This window comes from Pygocentrus nattereri, chromosome 18 (genome assembly GCF_015220715.1).
Source record: "Pygocentrus nattereri isolate fPygNat1 chromosome 18, fPygNat1.pri, whole genome shotgun sequence".
Classification (NCBI taxonomy): Eukaryota; Metazoa; Chordata; class Actinopteri; order Characiformes; family Serrasalmidae; genus Pygocentrus; species Pygocentrus nattereri.
Window position 1 is genome coordinate 3,914,181 of NC_051228.1, and position 19,355 is coordinate 3,933,535.

At 43.8% G+C, this 19,355-nt stretch overlaps 1 protein-coding gene across 1 annotated transcript; it reads right to left on the bottom strand.

Moving 5' to 3' along the window:
• Positions 1-4,074: 4,074 nt before the first annotated feature.
• Positions 4,075-16,988, bottom strand: etf1b (eukaryotic translation termination factor 1b). Its single transcript, XM_017715175.2, has 11 exons — positions 16,895-16,988; positions 15,331-15,441; positions 12,155-12,330; positions 11,425-11,564; positions 10,768-10,906; positions 9,592-9,782; positions 8,273-8,402; positions 7,355-7,528; positions 7,207-7,271; positions 6,258-6,405; positions 4,075-5,223 (listed from the first exon to the last, which is right to left on the bottom strand). Exons 2-11 carry the CDS (start codon positions 15,414-15,416, stop codon positions 5,141-5,143), a joined length of 1,332 nt encoding a protein of 443 aa, XP_017570664.1. The 5' UTR covers positions 15,417-15,441; positions 16,895-16,988; the 3' UTR covers positions 4,075-5,140.
• Between the last annotated feature and the right edge of the window lie 2,367 nt (positions 16,989-19,355).

Here is a 19,355-nt window from a genome sequence, read left to right on the forward strand (position 1 = left end):
AAGAGATGGTGGACTGTTAGAACCGTTTTTTAATCTGCCCCGTTAACAATAAACGGTCTTAAACGCTGGAGTTAATGTAGAACTGCTAATTCAGCCTTTAATCCTGAAGACCAGCACAGACTGCCTAGCTAGTATACAACGAAACGGCAAAGAGAGAGATTTAAGACGAACATCGATAATTTGGAGGCGAATGGACTCGATTGCAGCTGGAATCCTGATACAATTAATCACCAACGAAAAACTGTCAAACACTAAGAAATCCCAAAGCTGAAGTCATTAATTCGCCAACTTCTTGATCGAATTTTCCCGTTCCACCTTAAACGGCGCAGCAGCTATATCGTGCCGCCTCAGGTACAATTTAAGGTGGAACGGGAAAATTCAACAAGCTGGTGAATGAGAAGACGCCTTCAGCTTCATAAAAACTTCTGTGGAAGTTTCCTGCCTGAGATGCGAGAAAAGCAGCTACAGCCGAGCTAAAGCTTAAAGCAAAGCAAGGCTGCGAATTTGTTTATACTATTTTTAGCCTATACTAGGATATAAGCTCATACGAAATCCATACACTGATACATATTTACAGCCAATATGGTAAAATGTGTTCATTAGCCTCTACACGAGTGGACTTCTTTAAGGACTTTGGGATTATTCCCAATGGGTGTAAGATGTCATTCCGTAATGCATGCTGGGTGTCGTAGTGCGAGAACATTAATTGCTAGATTTGAACCTCTGACCTCTTGTCATAGTCTTGCAAACTGAAGCTATCAAATATAATAAGGCCCACGTAAAATATGAGCATTTAATCTAGTGAATAACCTTTACCTAGTACATATATCACATATAGCTCTCATTATGTATAAACTATAGGCACATTAAAGTTTAGTAGTTCACTCATCACACTTCAAATACAAGCTCAACTAGCATTAGAAGTTGCCCGAAAGGAAGTTTCGTAAATAGACGTTTGGCAAGTCTGGCACTAATCCTCTCGAACGTACGTTCGGACAAAAAATAGACAAAATTTGCAAACAATGAGAACGTTTAATATATCTGTGACCTTATGTAACAAATGATTTATACAAAATATTGATGGATTGAGCAAGGAGATGAGAAAATACAGAAAATATCTGTTAAAATAGGGAGCATCTTCGTCGCGATTACCTTCTCCTGTTAGACTACATTACTGAGTCCGCCGGCTGCCTATAAACCTGATTGAGATCAAGCGAGACCGTGCCACAGTTACTAACGAAAGGTCCGACAGGTGCTCATCTCCCATTTATCCAAAACCAAATCGGTCACTGAACCACTGGGCAAAGTGGAGGGCTTAGGTTCAGATGAACTAACATGGAGGCACAGGGATATGAACCCTAATGAGGATTTATAAATCCACACCGTCACAGTCCAGTCAAGCTCAGCACCCCTCCATCACAGTCAGTGTCCATAAGCTTCCCTATAGGTCTCCCAAGTGGTCTCGTCATTCTGTAGCGTTAGAAACTCCTGCGTTTCTCTGCGACACAAAGTTTTGGAAATTACTCTAATGTGGTAAACAAAAAGATTCCAAACGTGATCCAATTTGTTCTTGGTGCACCGTTCCTCTGAATGTGGCCAGATCCTCTGAATTACAAGGTCCTTAAATAGCCAAAATATGAATTTGCGAATTTTGCTATGTGAGCCAACGCTGCGCACTGTAGGGTCATCAGTAGAGTTGGTAGCAGTAGAGTTCATTTGGAGTAGCTGCTGTTCGTATACACACCTCAAAAAGATGGTTCTTCAAGGGTTCTTTAGTAACGACAATGGTTCTATATAGACCCATAAACACTCAAAGAATTCTGCATAATTGTTTATTGCATCATGAAAGCTTCTTCAGATTGGTGGTGAACGTGCTATAGACAGTTCTATATAGAACCTTTCTGAAAAGGGTTCTGCTATTGGTTCAGTATGAGCTTGCTTCTATATAGAACCATCTACAGCACACTCTCCATCAATCTGAAGAACCCTTTCACGATGCAGTGAATCCTTTAATCACGCAGAGTTCTTTGAGACTTCATGGATCTACATAGAACCATTTTCTTTACTACAGAACCCTAGAAGAACCATTGTTAAGAGTGTAGAACACATGGAAAGCCTCAGAGCCTTTATGCCTCCAAAGATCTCTGCACTACTCTCACTTCATTGTCAAGCTTTGGACGGAAACAAGAGGATTAAATTCTTGAAATGCCAAGGCGAGAACAGGCCAATCGGGAATTCTTCTCCATGGAATGTAGGTAGATATAAGCGATCGTTCCAATTGGTTAGGACCCCAGAAGCAGAGTCGTCCTCACACAGCAGACTGTCTGACATGTTTTGATTTCCAATGGGTGGGACCTATCTGATGAGGGAAAAACTCTAGGCCTTTCCAGGAAGTTCTAGATACATCGCTGACTGAACACGAGCAGCACCTTAATCAGTGGGTTGGTAGAAACAGAAAAGTGGCGGCAGCTCCGTATCTTCGCTTAGAAGCTTCATATTTCTTGTCTTGGGTTTAGTCTAGAAAGGCCAAAGCACTAGCAAAGTACTTGAATCCCATAGGGCCGCTAGCAGAAGTTAGCATTATCTTTGAGGTGGGTTGTTTCCTCATATTTTCATCGAGTTTTGACATTCATAGCCCGCAGTGAAGGCCAAGCTCTAACAGTCCTGGTTCACCACGGTTATATAATAGTGTTGAAGTCTGCGCAGAAAGGGGAGCTTGCCATTAACACGGACCTCCATATTCCAGCTCTTTAAATGACTATACAGAGGATCCAGTGAGGGTAGAAAAATGTACGTAGGTCAAAACGCATCAGGCTTTTTGTTAAAAGCAGGACGTTTTTGAAAACCTCATTGATTTCTGTCAGAGAGAAAACCAGACCTGGAGGTCCTAATACGGGCATGACGACTACAGAATGACGTGCCACCTCGGGAGTCTATGGGCTCAGGCGGCAAGAGCCGTGAAGCTCATCTTCATGTCCAAATCATAAAAATACCACAAGGCAAAAGAACCGTGCCATCATTACTTCACACATCACACGATTCAGGCACGCAAACACAGCTCATATGAGGATGGGGGGAGCCATCCAGGTGGTGAGGGGAGTTGTCCAGGTGGTGGTAAAGCATGTAAAGTGGTGTACATTATTGAGGGCGAGGCTGATGAGGCTGAGAAACAAACATCTGTCCTCGTACAGAGGCAGCAGAATGGAGAGGCGATCCAGCTACACGATGGTCCTTCTGTGCAGGAGACGTCTCGGTGCGCCGTCAGGTCCACCGAGACAGGAGGAGCAGATTTAGCTGGCTCAGAATGCATAATCATACTGATTTACAGCAGAAACGAGGCAGAAGTAAACTGAAGAAGAGAAGGACAAAAGGGGCTTGAGGGGGCTGAGGAAACGGTGCCGATTTAATCTGTCCTGCTTGCCAAACACAGAGGTTACTTCAAAACAAAACAGCAAATGCCATAAACTCTCAAAATAGCACAGCAGCAGCAGGAGAGTCAAAGAAAGGAGAATCAAGAATAGGGCTGCAAAATATACTGTGTGTAAAACATTATCGCGGTGGTCTCCCTCGCAACGGACCCTTTTCTACTTCCGTATTTGAAGCAGCGGAAGTCGACAGAGGTCGTCAAGTTTTCTGACGTAGGCAACAGAAATGTTTCATAAAGACTGCCAAAATGTTTTGGTTCAACTTTAGTGGATGCATCGTTTGTCAATTTCCTGAAATGTTGCAGAAACCTACATTAGAGACGCGTCTTTGGAGAGGACATTTACACAAATTTAGCTTCAAACGACGATAGAATAAAAATAAAATTAAAATCTCCATTTGTTCATTTTGTTTGGGAAGTCAGGGAACCCAAAGGTACACAAGTTGCAAGAGCCAGATGAAGGAGAAAAAGGTGAGACGTTTAACGTCGGTTCGGCGCAGTTGCCATGGCAACGCTAAATGATGGCACAGGCACAGCGGAAAAAAAAAAAAAAAAAAAGCACACAAACTCCGATCTGAGCGTCACATTAAGGTCACATGGCCACAAATCGGATACGTATCTGATCTAGGACCACATATGAAAGTGGCTCAGGTCGGATTTGAAAAGATCCGATTTGTGTCCACACAGCCCTGAAAACATCAGATCCGAGTCACATGAGGGGCAAAAATCGGATTTGTGCCACTTCAACCCGGTGATGTGAACGTAGCCTTAAAGCGGCCGTTAAAATATCCACTGCGCAGTTTCATATTAAAGAGGGTCTAAACTGAACGCAGAGCATGAAATTCACCAGCTTTCAGTGAGGTGAACAATTTTTCGCCACAGAAAAGAATCGAATATCAAACCAAACGTTTTGCTTGCCACATTACATCACTCATATAAACGCCTGCCAGCTGATGAGACATCAACAGTATTTTCTCCATTAAATTTCCTTTCTGATGTGACAAAGCGGCCTTTGTAGACGGTCCCGTTTTGCATTATGTAACAGCACTACCGAGGACCCAACTACCAATCTAACTACACTTTACGATTCAGGCGCCAAGAGGAAACGAGCTGACACTCCCTACAGGGACCTAAAATGTGGACAGGGATCCATTTCAGTCACAGCCAAGGCGGACTGGCTTCTGTGGGCGTTTTGATGAATTCAGGTTTTTGTGTAACCCAGCAAAAGAAGATCATTTTGGTCAAAATGTTGTTACTTTAACGGTCACATTACCAATTTCATACATTGCAAGGCATCTCACAGTCGCGATATGTAGATGTACTATAATTATAATGCTTGTCCATATTGTGCAGCCCTAGTCATAAAACAGGGATGAGTTTAAAAAAGAAAACAAAAAACCTCACAGCCTATCAGGATGTATTCTGGAGAGCCGAGAAGGGGCGGTGGGGCGGGATGTCCATGTCCGTACTGTTGCTGTGATGTGTTAGCAATGTATAGAGAGGAGCAAAACCCTGTCAGCTTCATCCAGTCAGGAGATGGAGTCACTGTGTTTTAAGGTCAGGGATACATGTAGATACCATTTCTCTTCCCCCTCACGTCGTAATCTCCTCGTCGCCAATTCACTGTCTTCGCCTTACCCCCCTAGTCATTCGCTGAGCAGCAGAGGGGAAAATCCTTTACTTTTGAAAAATTCTCCAATTGTCAGTCTCAACTACCTAGTAGTCATCTAAATCAAAGAACTCGTCATCCTCGCCTTGGTACTCCATGCCTTGGAAATCGACTCTGTACCGCAGAATTCCTACAAGAAGAGAAGATAAAACAAGCATTTGCACCTTGGGCAATCATGGGGCAGTTCGCAGGGTCTATAGAATTATGATGTTTAATCGGCTGTTTCAGGAAATATTAGCTCAAATGTACATCATAGATTTTACAGAATATGTTGAAAAAAAAATACTGATAATAGGCAACACTAGGGCTGGACAACATGACAAAACGCTCAGAAACAGAAACAGAAGAGTGAAGTAAACCTGTGCACTGTTGTAATTTATATAAGTTAGTCATAAGCTGATTGGCTGAGCAGTGCTCTAGCCCTGCTGTTATATGGCCATAGCATCACGGGTTTTTCACTAACACCATCACTCTGCTAAGACGCCGTTGCTAAGCAACAACTCTGACAGCTGTAGGAGATGCTCAATACATTTGGACGTTTCTACTTCTTACTTTGCCACAAACAGAAAACGGACACTTGACCGACAGCCGATTTGGTCCGACTCCGAGGATGAGACTACATTAAATTCCCAAACTGTCAGTCGGTCTGTATGGAGCAGAACGAACTGCGGGCTGAGCGGCGAGTGGGCGGAGCTCGTTACTCTGGCGTAGCTATAAGATGCTCGTTAAGGAGCTATAATTAGGAGGAAGGAACTGAACATTAAAACATTAAACGCCGCGTTCACGGCCAGTTTATTCATTTCTTACTGTATTTATTTAACTGCTGTATTAAAGCAGTAGAGCACTCGAGGAGGGAGTTATCACCAATAACATCACGGCTGTGATGATCTACGGCCACCAGATCACAGCCGGGATGTTATTTTTGCGAAAACGCACCCCCTCTCGTCTTCTATTGCTTAAGCACTAATCTACACCAACAAAACAAGAATAAATAATTTATTCTATCCTTGTTCATTTTGGCTTTTGAATTGTTTGTGGAAAATCGTTTTTTGTTTTTATAACAGGAGAAAATCCACATTAACACATCAACATACCAGCATTCACCTCCCACCTCTACAATTCAGCTGCTAAATTTCGACTGAAAAAGCTGAAATTGGCCCTTACCACCAATGCCGCCAAAGCCTTTCACAAACTGCGACCCCTCCTGGCTCTTATCAGTCACGATCTCCAGTGTGGCCCCGAATTTCTTGTAGTTGTTGGCAAACCACTCGAGCAGCGGCATGCTCTCTATGAGTTCATGCTCCTGCCCCGTCTACAACAGAGGTACAGACTCGGCTCATACATGTGCAGCTAATAAAACATACCGAGTTTAAAAAGCTAGTAAGGATTAAATCAGTACAGACTGTTTTATTAAAGTCCACACTATAAGCTGTTTCTAAAGCAATACTGGACTACTACACTCCCACAGGCTCATTTGGTTTTTCAAATTCCAATTGTAAACAAAACAAAAATTGATCATGCCTAATTGATCATGCCTAATTGATCATGCCTAATTGATCATGCCTAATTGATCATGCCTTTGTGCTCAAAAATAAACAAATAAACAAAAACAGCTTCTTTTCAAGTTGATCAATATATTTATGGCTCTAGGCTGAAAAGCTCATCTGGTCCAAACAACAAATAACGGTGCTCAACAAACTGCTGCATTATTTTATCAGACTTTTAGTGGCAGTTACTACAACTAGTCCCTCAATCTGTTACAATTTACTCCACATCTACCATCAACACCACTTACAGCTGAAGTGCTCACAAACAGTAGATGCTTGAAACAAAAATATGTAGGTTGCTTGTAAACCAAATGAATACTGCACATATGCTAAAAATGACTAAAATTTACTTTATTACTAAACTTTTAAACACTAAAAATGATTCAGCTAAACCCTCTCCTCTCCTGTATTCATTCGGATGTGCATTTGGTATCAGCTGGCCTTGGCAAAGGAAGCAAATTAACCACGTTAACAAGTGAAATGAGAGTTTGTATTATTCTATCTAAATCTAATTAGTTACACCAGACAGGTCAGTTTTGCTCTGAAGCGGTCAATTTTTACCTCACCTCTTTGTCCGTGAAGTGAGACTTGTCCTTTTCCTGCTCTGGTGTCAGATATAGTGTCTTCTCATCTAATCAGGAAAAGGTACAGGATTATCAGGGCTGTTCTGTGAGACAGAAAGAATCCAAGAGTGCAAAACTTTTACATAAATACCGTTTTCCGGCGAGCTGCCCTCGGCTCCGTGGCAGCGAAGGACGTAGCGCATAGTGTCCAGGTTCTCATAAACAATGAGGATCTCCACGGCTCCCATCTCCAGCGCTTTGAGCGTGTCCTCCACTCCAAAGCAGTACTTCCCCGTGTCCTGACTGATCTCGTCAAAGTAGCGACCTGAAGAGGGACGCAATGACGTTTTTTAAGGTATTAAATCAAGACAACATGGTTAACAACTGGCCAGCATATTTGGACCAAACTGATTTAGGTTTGTTGGATCAATTAAACGTCTTGAATCATTAATATGGCCATGAACGTGTGAGGGTTGGTCAGGATGCTCAAATAGGCGAGTCACAATTCACAGAAGTTCAATAAATGTGCTGATAAGTTAATAATAAGTTATCCTTTATTAGGATATCCAACAGTACAGTTTCACCTCCGCATTTAACCCATCTGTGCAGTGAAACCCCCACATACACACTAGTGAGCCTGGAGTGGTGCGCAGCCCTATCCACGGCGCCCGGGGAGCAGTTGGGGGTTAGGTGTCTTGCTCAAGGGCACTTCAGTCATGGACTGTCGGCTCAGGGGATCGAACCGGCGACCTTGCGGTCACAAGGCTGGTTCCCTAACGTCCAGCCCACAGCTATAAGGAGCTGGTAAACATGTGCCTTGTGTTAATATCTTAACGTTTCCATTTTGGTTTTATTTCCCCTTCAATATTATACAAGTACAATAATCGAGACAAAATTTGAGACTTTCTAATGTCTCGATCTAACGATTTAGCCTTAGCCTACAGCATGCTAACAAGCTAACACTAACTCAACATGTACTGTTAGATGCAGACACTCTGCTATACTGCGCAGCCTGATAAACACAGACTAACGTCTCAAAATCATCAGGATCCATTCTCAGGTTTGTTACCTATTAGTTTCTTCTCTTGGATGAATTTGACGTTGGATAGCACCTCAGCGGAGAGTTCGATGGCCTGATTGAATCCGTTCTCTCCTCCATAAGAAATGTCAACCAGTTTCAACACCTTCGCTTGTAATCTCTGCACGGAGACGGGGAAAACAAATGTCAATAAGTGGGGAAAAAATAAGCCACGGTGTGTGAAGAAAGACAACATTAAAAGCTGGGCAAGTTAGCCAAAGCAGATCACAATGCTTAAAAACATTTCCACAACGCACAGTGTGCTTCACAATAACATGCTTTTCTGATGACTTCAAACGCGTCCGAATGGAGAAAATGCACTGCAAAACTGTCTTTTCCACATTTGTGCATGCAGTTGTTCAGTGTTCTATGAGTAGTGACTACACACAAGACCTGAGGAAAAAAAAAGGAGCAAACTTTGACAATTTAACAAAGATGATAACATACACACTGATCAGGCACAACATGATGACCACCTCCTTGTTTCTACGCTCACTGTCCATCTTATCAGCTCCACTTACTGTATAGCTGCACTCTGTAGTTCTACACTTACAGACTGTAGTCCATCTGTTTCTCTGCTACTTTTACCCTGTTCTTCAGTGGTCAGGACCCCCATGGACCCTCACAGAGCAGGTACTATTTGGGTGGTGGATCATTCTCAGCACTGCAGTAACACTGACGTGGTGGTGGCATGTTAGTGTGTGTTGTGCTGGTCTGAGTGGATCAGACACAGCAGTGCTGCTGGAGTTTTTAAACACCTCAGTGTCTCTGCTGGACTGAGAATAGTCCACCAACCAAAAATATCCAGCCAACAGCGTCCTGTGACCACTGATGAAGGACTAGAGGATGACGAACACAAACTGTGCAGCAGCAGATGAGCTGTCGTCTCTGACTTTACATCTACAAGGTGGACCGACGAGGCAGGAGTGTCTAATAGAGTGGACAGTGAGTGGACACTGTGTTTAAAAACTCCAGCAGCACTGCTGTGTCTGATCCACTCATACCAGCACAACACACACTAACACACCACCACCACCATGTCAGAGAATGCTGACAATGATCCACCATCCAAATAGTACCTGCTCTGTGAGGGTCCATGGAGGTCCTGACCACTGAAGAACAGGGTAACAGAGTATCAGAGAAACAGATGGACTACAGTCTGTAACTGTAGAACTACAGAGTGCAGCTATACAGTAAGTGGAGCTGATAAAGTGGACAATGAGCATAGAAACAAGGAGGTGGTCATGATGTTACGCCCAATCCGTGTATCTTTCTGGCCACCCCTGTATGGCACACGCAGAGGAACATACCGGGTCAAACATGTCTGATTGGCTAAGCTCAGTCTTGAAGTCAGCTGATCCAGCAAGAACCATCCCAGCCACGTTGACCTTGTCATTGGACACAAATAGCTGCACGGCCGTCTCTGCCACCTTTCTCACGTAGTTGTGTCTCTTCTCCATTCTCAAACGTGCAAAACGCAGAGCGGACTGACCTCCTCGGCCTGACAGAAGACCACAAAGAACAGTGAGCAAAGACCTCAAACTGACAGACGCAAATTACATCACATTACTGTAGTTTTGGGGCAGATCCACAGTAAACAGGCTCTCAATCACCATGACTGCAATACTGTAATTCATTTACCTTTTGTTTATGAGGCACAGAAGGAAAGCAAATGTTTAAACTATTGACCTCAGCAGGGAGTTTATCACAATATACATTAGAATAAAGTCGTATTCATAATTCAAATAAACAGAAAAACAATAAAAAGCAACAAGAATTTCTCGGGTCCGTATTTTTCCTGGACACCTTCACAGCCGCCACAGAGACTCGTTAATATCATCAATTACATCATGAGCTCAATTTACTGAGCACTGATTCAAACCAGGAGCTGCTTTTTAACTACATATAATACTGGGCTTCCTCGAGGAGCGGCTTGGAGATGGGTAAACAAACACACAAACATCCAAAAAAATCACATATTAATTAAGATTATAAACATTCAGTTTATTCAAATATTAACACTTTTCTCAGCAAATAAACAGATTTTGAAAATGTGTCTTGGGTGCCTAAGACTTTCTCACAGTACTGTATATAAATTAGATCTGCTCCTTATTCAAAGAGCCAACACGGAAACATGGGCGGGGCTAAATTGCTGTGCAATGAAAAAAGGAGGACGTATGTAAATGCATTGTTTTTTGTGACATCACCAAACAGGCTGTTTCTGTTAATGGACTGTAAAGCCCGAGGAGCTCATCTTCATGGGACTCCTTGACAAATGATTTATTACTTTGTATATACAGTAAAACAGCCAAGGTGTCTGCAATCAAATAAAGGGTGTCCTCCGCACCAACGTCAACGCCAATCCATTAGCAGGGCTATCTAACAGACATGCCGTATGAAGAAAGGCTAACATAAGCTGCCCAAGTGGCTTTTTTCAGATCACTGATGTAATATCACATCGGCGTGGGTGAGCTGACACACTTTACCGTGCTTTTTGGGCAGGTCCACTGTGAACTTGTGCAGCACCTCCCTTGTGTTGCCTTGTAGAGTCCCGAAGAGAGCACCGCTGCCATCAATCACAATGAAGCCGAACTTGCTGTCATCCGAGAGCAACGCGGTGAGAGCCTGAAGGTGGACAACAGTCAGGTTCAAGATCAGCCCTACAAAATGTTAATCAGGCTTTCAAGAAACGAACCTCAACTCTATTCAGAGTCTAGAAAGGAACATAGTCAACCGATAAACATTAATGTGGTGCAACATCTCGTGGGCTGAGAGAAGATAAAGGACATTAAAAGATACCGACCAATTAATTACCATTAATTAATTAGACAGGTACTCCTCCCTAACACGCGATCCGCAAACTAACTCGAAATTTCACTAGAATTACTGGGTTTTTTTCCCCCCAAGGTAAATAATGTGCTGCATTTGAAGAAACATCCACGTCTACCAACCAACTTGGGGTCTAATACAACTGCATTAATTTAGCCTGCAAAGTGAGATGTTCTGGTAAAGAGAAGTGCTGCATTTCCATTTGCTGTATTCATATGCAAATACATTGAAAGCTGCCTTAAAACTTCTGATTTGTGCTTCAAATGCACACAAATGTCTGACCAGAACTGCATAAAATAAATAAAATCACTCACCTCTGTGTGGAATTTGTTGTCACATAAATACAGGGACGTGTTGATTGGCTTGAACGGTTCAAAGTCAATGTTTACTTTCTTCTCTTTGCCCTCCTCCGTCACTATGGTCCCACAGTACACCACCAGACCATTGGGAGGCACTGCAAATGAGCACCAGAAAACATGAGTAGGAAATAATACCTGGTATTATAAAGGATGTGTGGTTTTCGCATCTGAAACCTAAACAAACATCGAGCTGGACCTGCTTTCTGAGTCTGTGCGTGTGATGTCAATATATAAAGACGTGTGATGCCGTTTGAAAAACTCAACGTGACTTAAAAGATTGTTTCAGGCTTAATAGCCTGAAAACCACACATTTTAGCTTTTTTTCCTCCCAACAAAAAGAACAGAGACAAGCAAAAACATGGAAAGATGTCAAACAACGATCAATAAACCAAAACATAAGCGACAACCGTTTTTTTTTTGTTTTTTTTTTAAATAATATAAAATGCAATCATTACGGAAATCATTTTTACTGCTAGAGGTTTCAAGGAGAAAGGCCGAGTAAGATCACAGAACTGCTCTGGAAGCAGTAGCGAGTGGTCACTACTTCTGATCTAAAATCTGTTTGATTTATGCATTTTTATCCAGCGTCATCACAAGCCACCAGTTGGAAAACCACTTCTAAAATGGATAAACATGCACGAACACACACACACACACACACACACACACACACACACACACACACCCTTGTTGTAGAGCTTGAGTCTCTGCTGTACTGAGGTGATGGCGCCCAACACTGAGAGTCTGTTCACTCTGCTCTTGATATTAGAGGCTGTCCCGAATTCATCAGCCAGCATCTTAGCCACACGAGATATCTGGTCCTTAGGAGGGATGATGAGGGATATCATACTGGTGCCGTTCCTGCAAGCCACATAACAATAAAACACAAATTACTGAATCGCACAAACTGCACTTCTGACCTTCACAACATGAGGGCAGGTTGGCAATTATGTTTTTAGCTCAGAGAACCTGAGAGCAAGCAACCGAGCCTCGGAGCACCAAAACTCAATTCTCAATAATGCAACGTTTACACAACAGACAGGGCTCACTAATAATACAGGCACCAGGGGCCACGACAACAGGGCAGCCTCTCTCACTACACACTGAAAATACATTTTTGAGGACTTCATTCTGAGGTGACCTCTACGGGCTGCTTATACATCACTGAAGAAGGTTCAGGGCTGCATGCATTACTGCAGTTCTGTAAAAGCCAGAGATCCAAGTCACTGATTTTCACGAGATGTTTTGGAGGAGACAAGGAAGAAGTAAGTCAAAGGAAAAATAAGCTTTTAAAAAACCTCCAAAACTGGAGCTCAACAAATTATTAAAAGCTACAGAGCAAATGGGCCTCCTAACAGCCACCTGGAAGACTTTGTAGACCACCTCCCCTCTTCAGATAAACAGCACTGAAAGCTTTGATCTCTGAGAGGGAGGAGAAGATCAAGCTGCTTCAGATCTGAAAACATCCACAGGTGTTTCTGTCCATCCTTCCACTGTGAGAAGACCACTCAGCGCTGTGGGTCTGAAAGGACGTGTAGCTGATCAAGAAGAACCTCACTGAGAAAAGGAGACGGACACATCAAACAAAGAAGCTGGGCGATGGACTGGCCACCCCAGAGTCCAGACCTCAGCATTACTGAATGGGTTTGATTACTTCAGGAAATCATCAAGCAGCTCCTAAGATTGAACTTTGGAGGTGTGGAAAAATCCATCCATTTCCTAAGCCGCTTCTCCGTCAGGGTCGCGGGGGGTGCTGGAGCCCATCCCAGCAGTCATCGGGCGAAAGGCAGGATACACCCTGGACAGGTCGTGTGGAAAAATATTCCAGCATATTTATTTGGAAAACTGAAAGAGTCTCCTGTAAAGAGTAAAAGTCACTATAAAAGGGTGGACACACTAAATCCTGTACAAACCCTATCATATAAAGCTGCTAAGGCTCGAGTGTAATGACTTGAGATTAAATGTATGAAGGGTGGTCTCCGACTTTTGCACAGTGCTGTAAATCCATATCAGGCTACCAGCTGTACACCGAACAAATACACTGCTGGGCCAACTGTTATGTTCACATTCACACCAATAGCCAACCGACTGCTGGTCTTACTAAAGGCGTTCGTCCATCAGGAAGTACGATATGTTTACAAATCCATGACCGCACTTCTTCCACTGCCAAGCTGCACCGGACCGGAGCGCCTGTACTGAACGTGGTTACCCTCCTCGCCCGTTAAAGTTATTAATCCAACTCCATGACTATCCATACTTGTGTCCCTTTCCCAACAGATCCTTAAAAGTACGCTATTCCTAGCTTTGCCCATAAGAGGGGCAAACTGGCAAGGAGGGTAACCAAGTCCAGTACAGACACTCAGGTTCAGTGCAGCTCACCTGGCAGCGGGAAAAGTGCAGTCATGGGTTTGTAAACATATCGTACTGCCGCACACTTCCTGATGGACGAACGCCTTTAACTGAGCCAATTGGGGCAAAATCTGATGATTTTCTGACCACTAATCTGACGGTAACTCAAACTTTGACTTTTAAATGTGGGTGCAGGCCTGTTATTTTGGCCAAGAACACCAGAACAGCATTTTTTCCAGCTTACGCCTTGTACACGGCATTTACCACCAGTTAGCTGTGGTTGTGCCATCACATACACGGCGCGCGTGTTTAGCTGCTTTTGACTGGTCCAACTGTTCACAAGCCCCATGTTATTATGTTAAACTGCACCCCTTAAAACTTACGACAGCGCATTCTTTCAACCCGTCATTTCAACATATACACTACTAATCTTTCAGCTTTGGTCTTGAAGGGAGCACGGTTTCATACAGCTCTTCTAAATGTCTTGATTCGGCCCAGTTAAGAAGCTGGTCACACTGTTATGTGCATGTAAACCTAAAGTAGCTGTTACATCCACATGCAGGCTTCTAGCTCTGCCAGCAGACTATGCCACATGCCAGCTATATCTAACCAACAGCACTGAAAAAGCTGTAGTGATCAACGCTGACCCAGCCACGCTGTCAAACCTCTGTTACACAGGCACCTCGGAAACACTGAGCTGGACAGCAGCTGACCATCATATGTGGGTTAAGGGGCGGTCCATTACATTACCTATTATTTAACATACATACATTATGCAACACTAGTGAATACACACACGCCAGGGGGCAATGAGCACACTCGCCCGGAGCGGTGGGCAGCCCCATCCACGGCGCCCGGGGAGCAGTCGGGGGTTAGGTGTCTTGCTCAAGGACACCCCAGTCATGGACTGTCAGCATGGATGGAACCGGCAACCTTCCGGTCACAGGGCCAGATCCCTAACCTCCAGCCCACGACTGCCCCACCGTGGCACCGTGGCGTTTAAGCCGCTATTATTAATAATTAAGCGCTGTCAAATCTTGTCCGACTCCCGACAACCATACGGATAGTGTTTCACAGGAATATACTGTTTTATGTATGGTTTGTTGGTGATTGTATCCATCCATATGTTGCTGGTCATCCTTTTCCTGTCTTGCCTTCAGCTCTTCCAGGTATTTTCCAATAAGTCGGATCTTCTCAGAATATGTCCAAACTAAAAGCTTCAGTTTGGTCATCTGGGCTTCGAGTGACTTGGCTGAAGATCCGCTTAAGCCACTACTGAGAGAGAGAGTGATAAAAGCCCGGTCTGCTGCCGTTCAGCAGCGGGAACAGAGAACGGGGCCTTTGCCATGTTCCTCACACCACGTTCAACAGCTGTCAGCAAAGCTGGCTGTCAGCGTGTGGCTGGGTACACAGAGCAGACCCCCAGGACACATCGGGCAGAGTGTAGTCCACACCGAGAACCAGAGATCCCCCTAAAAAGGGTCATGCGAGATATCCAGCTGGTGCTCTTACCCCCTGGCTGCTTCAAGGCTTTTGATCAGCTTCTTGATCTTCCAGATTTCCACGTTCCTGTCCGCCGCGCTCGGGTCGTCCGCCATCTTTCAGCGTGTCGTTATGAGGGACCTGGTTGAGAGAGAGAGAGAGAGAGAGAGAGAGAGAGAGAGAGAGAGAGAGAGAGAGAGATATAGCATCGCACACTGACATGACACCACACCACGCGTAGCTAAACTAGGCTAAGCTAACCGCCTGAACCCGGAGAATGGCGAGGTCTGGACGCGGAACAGAGCCGTCTACGCCGCGGCTCTGGGACGGTTCAGACCGTGGCTGGTTTGTGGTCGACAGTACGCGAGAAAAGACGCAACCGCCGGTTCTCCAGCGTCCTCGGAGATAAAGTAGCGCTACATGCGCTAAGCTAAACTCTTAACTAGCTGGTTCGGGCGGCTTCTTATTCAAATTTCCCGTTCCACCTTAAATGCCGAAGACCTACGTTCTGCCGCGTCGGATGCTTCTCGCTAACTGCTGCCCGGCTTAAGGTGGAACGACAAGTCGCGTGACCACCATCGTCCGCTTCAAGAGAATAATTGGCGCTCAAATTTATGTAATTTTTTAGCTTATTTTAGGGCGAAGTAAACAAAAAACAGCCAGTTCTTTTCATTATTAGGACCTAAAATAACAACCGGTAACGTCAGTAGCTAAGCTAAGCTAAAGTTTCCTGAAGGGAGCCGTTACGGACTTTCTCCCAGTCTTCGGCTTTACTCTTTAGCTAGTGCGAATCCTCGTTTCTGTAAAACGGCTTTAAGGCAATGTTTTTAATAAAGCAGCAAAAAAATAAAACTCAATCTGGCTGAACTGAAAGTTTGTCAGACTCTGAACAGCTAACCAAGCTAAGCTAAGGCTAAAACTGAGCGTCACAAACTACGTTAAGCTAAGCAGCTGTTTCAGTGAAAGCCCGGAGGCGAGCACCGACCGGCTGGAATAATAATCTATTAATTTGGTAAAAACAACCAGAAAACACACTTAAAGAGAGTTGGGGGTCATTACAAAAAGCAACTTGACTCGTCTAAGTTCTTACGCAATAAGCTAAGCTAAACTAGGCGAAGCTAAAGTTTAACTTCCCCGTTCCACCTTAACTGGTGCAGCGGTTACATGTCGCCGATGCACCGTTTAAGGTGGGACGGGGAAAATGGAACAAGAAGCCGACTTCGAGGTTTCTCCAAACTAGCCAGCCGGTTTGAGAGAAAGATAAATGCTGACAGCGCCAACATTTATTTAATAAGTCGGTTTATTTGCGAATAATCTTCAGCTAAAGCGGTGGGAGGGTCCTCGCTGTGGTTCCGAGGGGCGACCCAGAGCCCAAAACCGCGACTCAAGTTTCCTCGGCATGGCTAATGTTGCTAAGCTAAGCTAGCCGGCGGGTCGCGCTGAGCTCCGCGGCCTCTCCTCCTCCTCTCCGGGCAGCGGTGCGTTTCGCGCGGTTGAGCCCTTTGCGCCGCCCGACTGGAGGAAGCCGAGGGGCCGCTGGTTAAGCTCTCTCCCTCCGTCCTGCGTGTTTTGTCAGTGTTTGAAAGGCGCTTACAGGCTGTTCGCTGCTGGCCGCTGGTTTTCCGGTTCGGAGCCGGTTCACTCTCGCTGTACGCGGCGTGGTCCGGCTTAGGGGCGGAGCTGAGGATTTTTTTCCTTTAATGTCACTTCCATGGAAACGGCACACATTCCCGCCTCGGATTGGTTAGTCGCTTTGTCAATCATCGTACGGTCGCCGACGCCCCGCCCTCTAGATGAGGGTCTTAGTGTTAAAGTTGACTTGTCGTTTTTTGCGCTGGTGTTGCGCAGATTGTTAAAAGGAGGGACTGATTTCTGCTTCGATTCGATATGAAGTGCCGATATCCCGATATCGATACTCTAAAAAGTCTTCGTTAAAAGGAGAATTAGAGCGTGTCTCACATGGCTGTTTATGTGTGTGTATATGAAAAGATCTTGGCTATTCACATGCTACAATTATTATTATTATTATTATTATTATTATTATTATTTGTGTATTTTTCCATTATGTTAAACTGAGCACATAAATAGCAATGGTGAAAAATGGCAAATTGAATAGTTTTCTCTGTGCAGGGTTTCTTAACTTTTAAACTTTCACTTAGAAAATCACCAAAAACACGTCATTCGGCCAGGAACATTCAAACGTTTGCATATGACTGTGAATCAGGCAGAGGTGGACGAAGTACACAAATCATGTACTTGAGTTAAAGTCGAGACCCCCAAGGTAAAATATTCCTCCAGTAAAAGTAGAAGTTCCTCCCTTTAGACCTCCACTTGAGTAAAAGTACTAAAGTATTTCCCTTCAAATGTACTTAAGTATAAAGTAAAAGTACTAAAAGAGTAATTCTGGCTCTGATCTGGTCCTGTTATCATTTTTATAACCAGACTGGCTTCATGAACTCATTTCAGGTGAAAGTCCTCCAGCGTCTCTCTTGGGAAACCAGTCTTTTAATAGAACGTCATTAATTAGTGACGCTGACGTCTATTAAAATGATCAGAAGCACAAAACACTGAAGGTAAACAGTTTCCATCAGGGAGAACCGAGTGGCTCTGAAATCACTTTTTACACACAAGCAAAGTTTCAGTTTCAGATTTATTTACAACTTAGTTCCAAGTTTAAGTTGAATAAAAACTGGCTTTAAACTCAGGATCACAGATGAGCTCCTTTACTATGTTGATCTGTAGGCGTCTGTTCATAAACATAAACCAGCCCAAACTCATTTACTATAAAATGAAATGGTGTTTGTAGAAATTCAGAAAAAAGCCGCGTCAGTCTCGACTGCATATGTGGACATATTTCTATATTGTGCTCTATTTACACAAAGTTAGGTTAGTTCATCATTTATGTTGAACAGACTCTCCCAAAGTTTTACGCTGCTGCGCTGACGTTGAACCGCGTGCTGCACTGGGTCGGTATGACCAACAGGTCAAAACCAGCTCTAAACAAAGTGACCGCTGGGCCCTGATTGGTGCTCTGGCTTTGCGCTTCTTTCGTTTTGACATGTTACGTTTTTATACACACAGAAACCAAAAGGAACGACAGATTTCTCAAAATGTAGGAGGAAAAAGTCGGATATTAGACTCTGAAATGTAGTGGAGTGAAAGGAAAAAGTCGCCCAGTAACGGAGAAACTTCAGTACAGATACACCAAAAATACTAAAGTACAGAAACTAATTACATTTACTTAGTTACTTAATTACTGTCCACAACTGGAATCAGGCTTGACAGCAGAGTAACAAATCCAGCCGGTGTAATTCTAAGGGATAAAGAGACGATAAAAATGGGTCAATAAGAAATAATTCGAATTGTTTTTGTTATATTAAAGCCACAGAAATGTCTGAAATGGACCTCAAGGGTTCTTTGAATCAGGAATCCTGATTCAGGAATCAGCGTTATGGTTCACTTTTGAGAGAAAGGCGGTGATGCCGATGAGAATCTCCCTGTGGTCACATTTAGTGGACTGATTTATGGTTATGGTCGTCTACATTCAGACACATACATCCCATAAACGAAGCGCCTCTGAGAGAGGAGGAGTGGTCCTCATGCCTTTGAGAGTAGCTCTGAGGAAAGAGTGGTGAGGCGTTACCGACTGACACACATTCTGGGAGAAATTCCTTGTAGCTTAAGAGGCTTTTTAAAAGATCATGATGCTGCGCACAAACACAGATTACACTGCTGATCATGTGGGCTTTGGCCTGTAAGAAGCTTATAGCTCGTATTAATGAGCCAGACAGAAAAAAGACCCTGTTTGTGAGACTGAGCTGCAGAGAATGCTTGACATAAATAGTTTAGATGGGGAATAAAACAAGTTTTGATGAAGATAAAGTTGAAATGTGCAGCATGTTTTAATGAACTGAGACTCGTAAAGCAGCCTAACATGGGAGAACAGCCTGTTTTAGGGCTTATAGCTACATTTTCCGGATTCAAAGTTGAGTTTTGATCGTATTAATCAGAGATTGCCTTGCATTACAGTGTATCACAGGGTTAATATGTAAGTC

Coding starts and splice junctions, on each gene's coding strand:
- etf1b (XM_017715175.2), bottom strand. CDS start 15,416: ATGGCGGACGACCCGAGCGCGGCGGACAGGAACGTGGAAATCTGGAAG. Junction 9,783..10,767: donor GGACCTGCCCAAAAAGCACG/GTAAAGTGTGTC, acceptor GTCTTCTGTCAG/GCCGAGGAGGTCAGTCCGCT. Junction 7,272..7,354: donor GGGCAGCTCGCCGGAAAACG/GTATTTATGTAA, acceptor TTTCCTGATTAG/ATGAGAAGACACTATATCTG.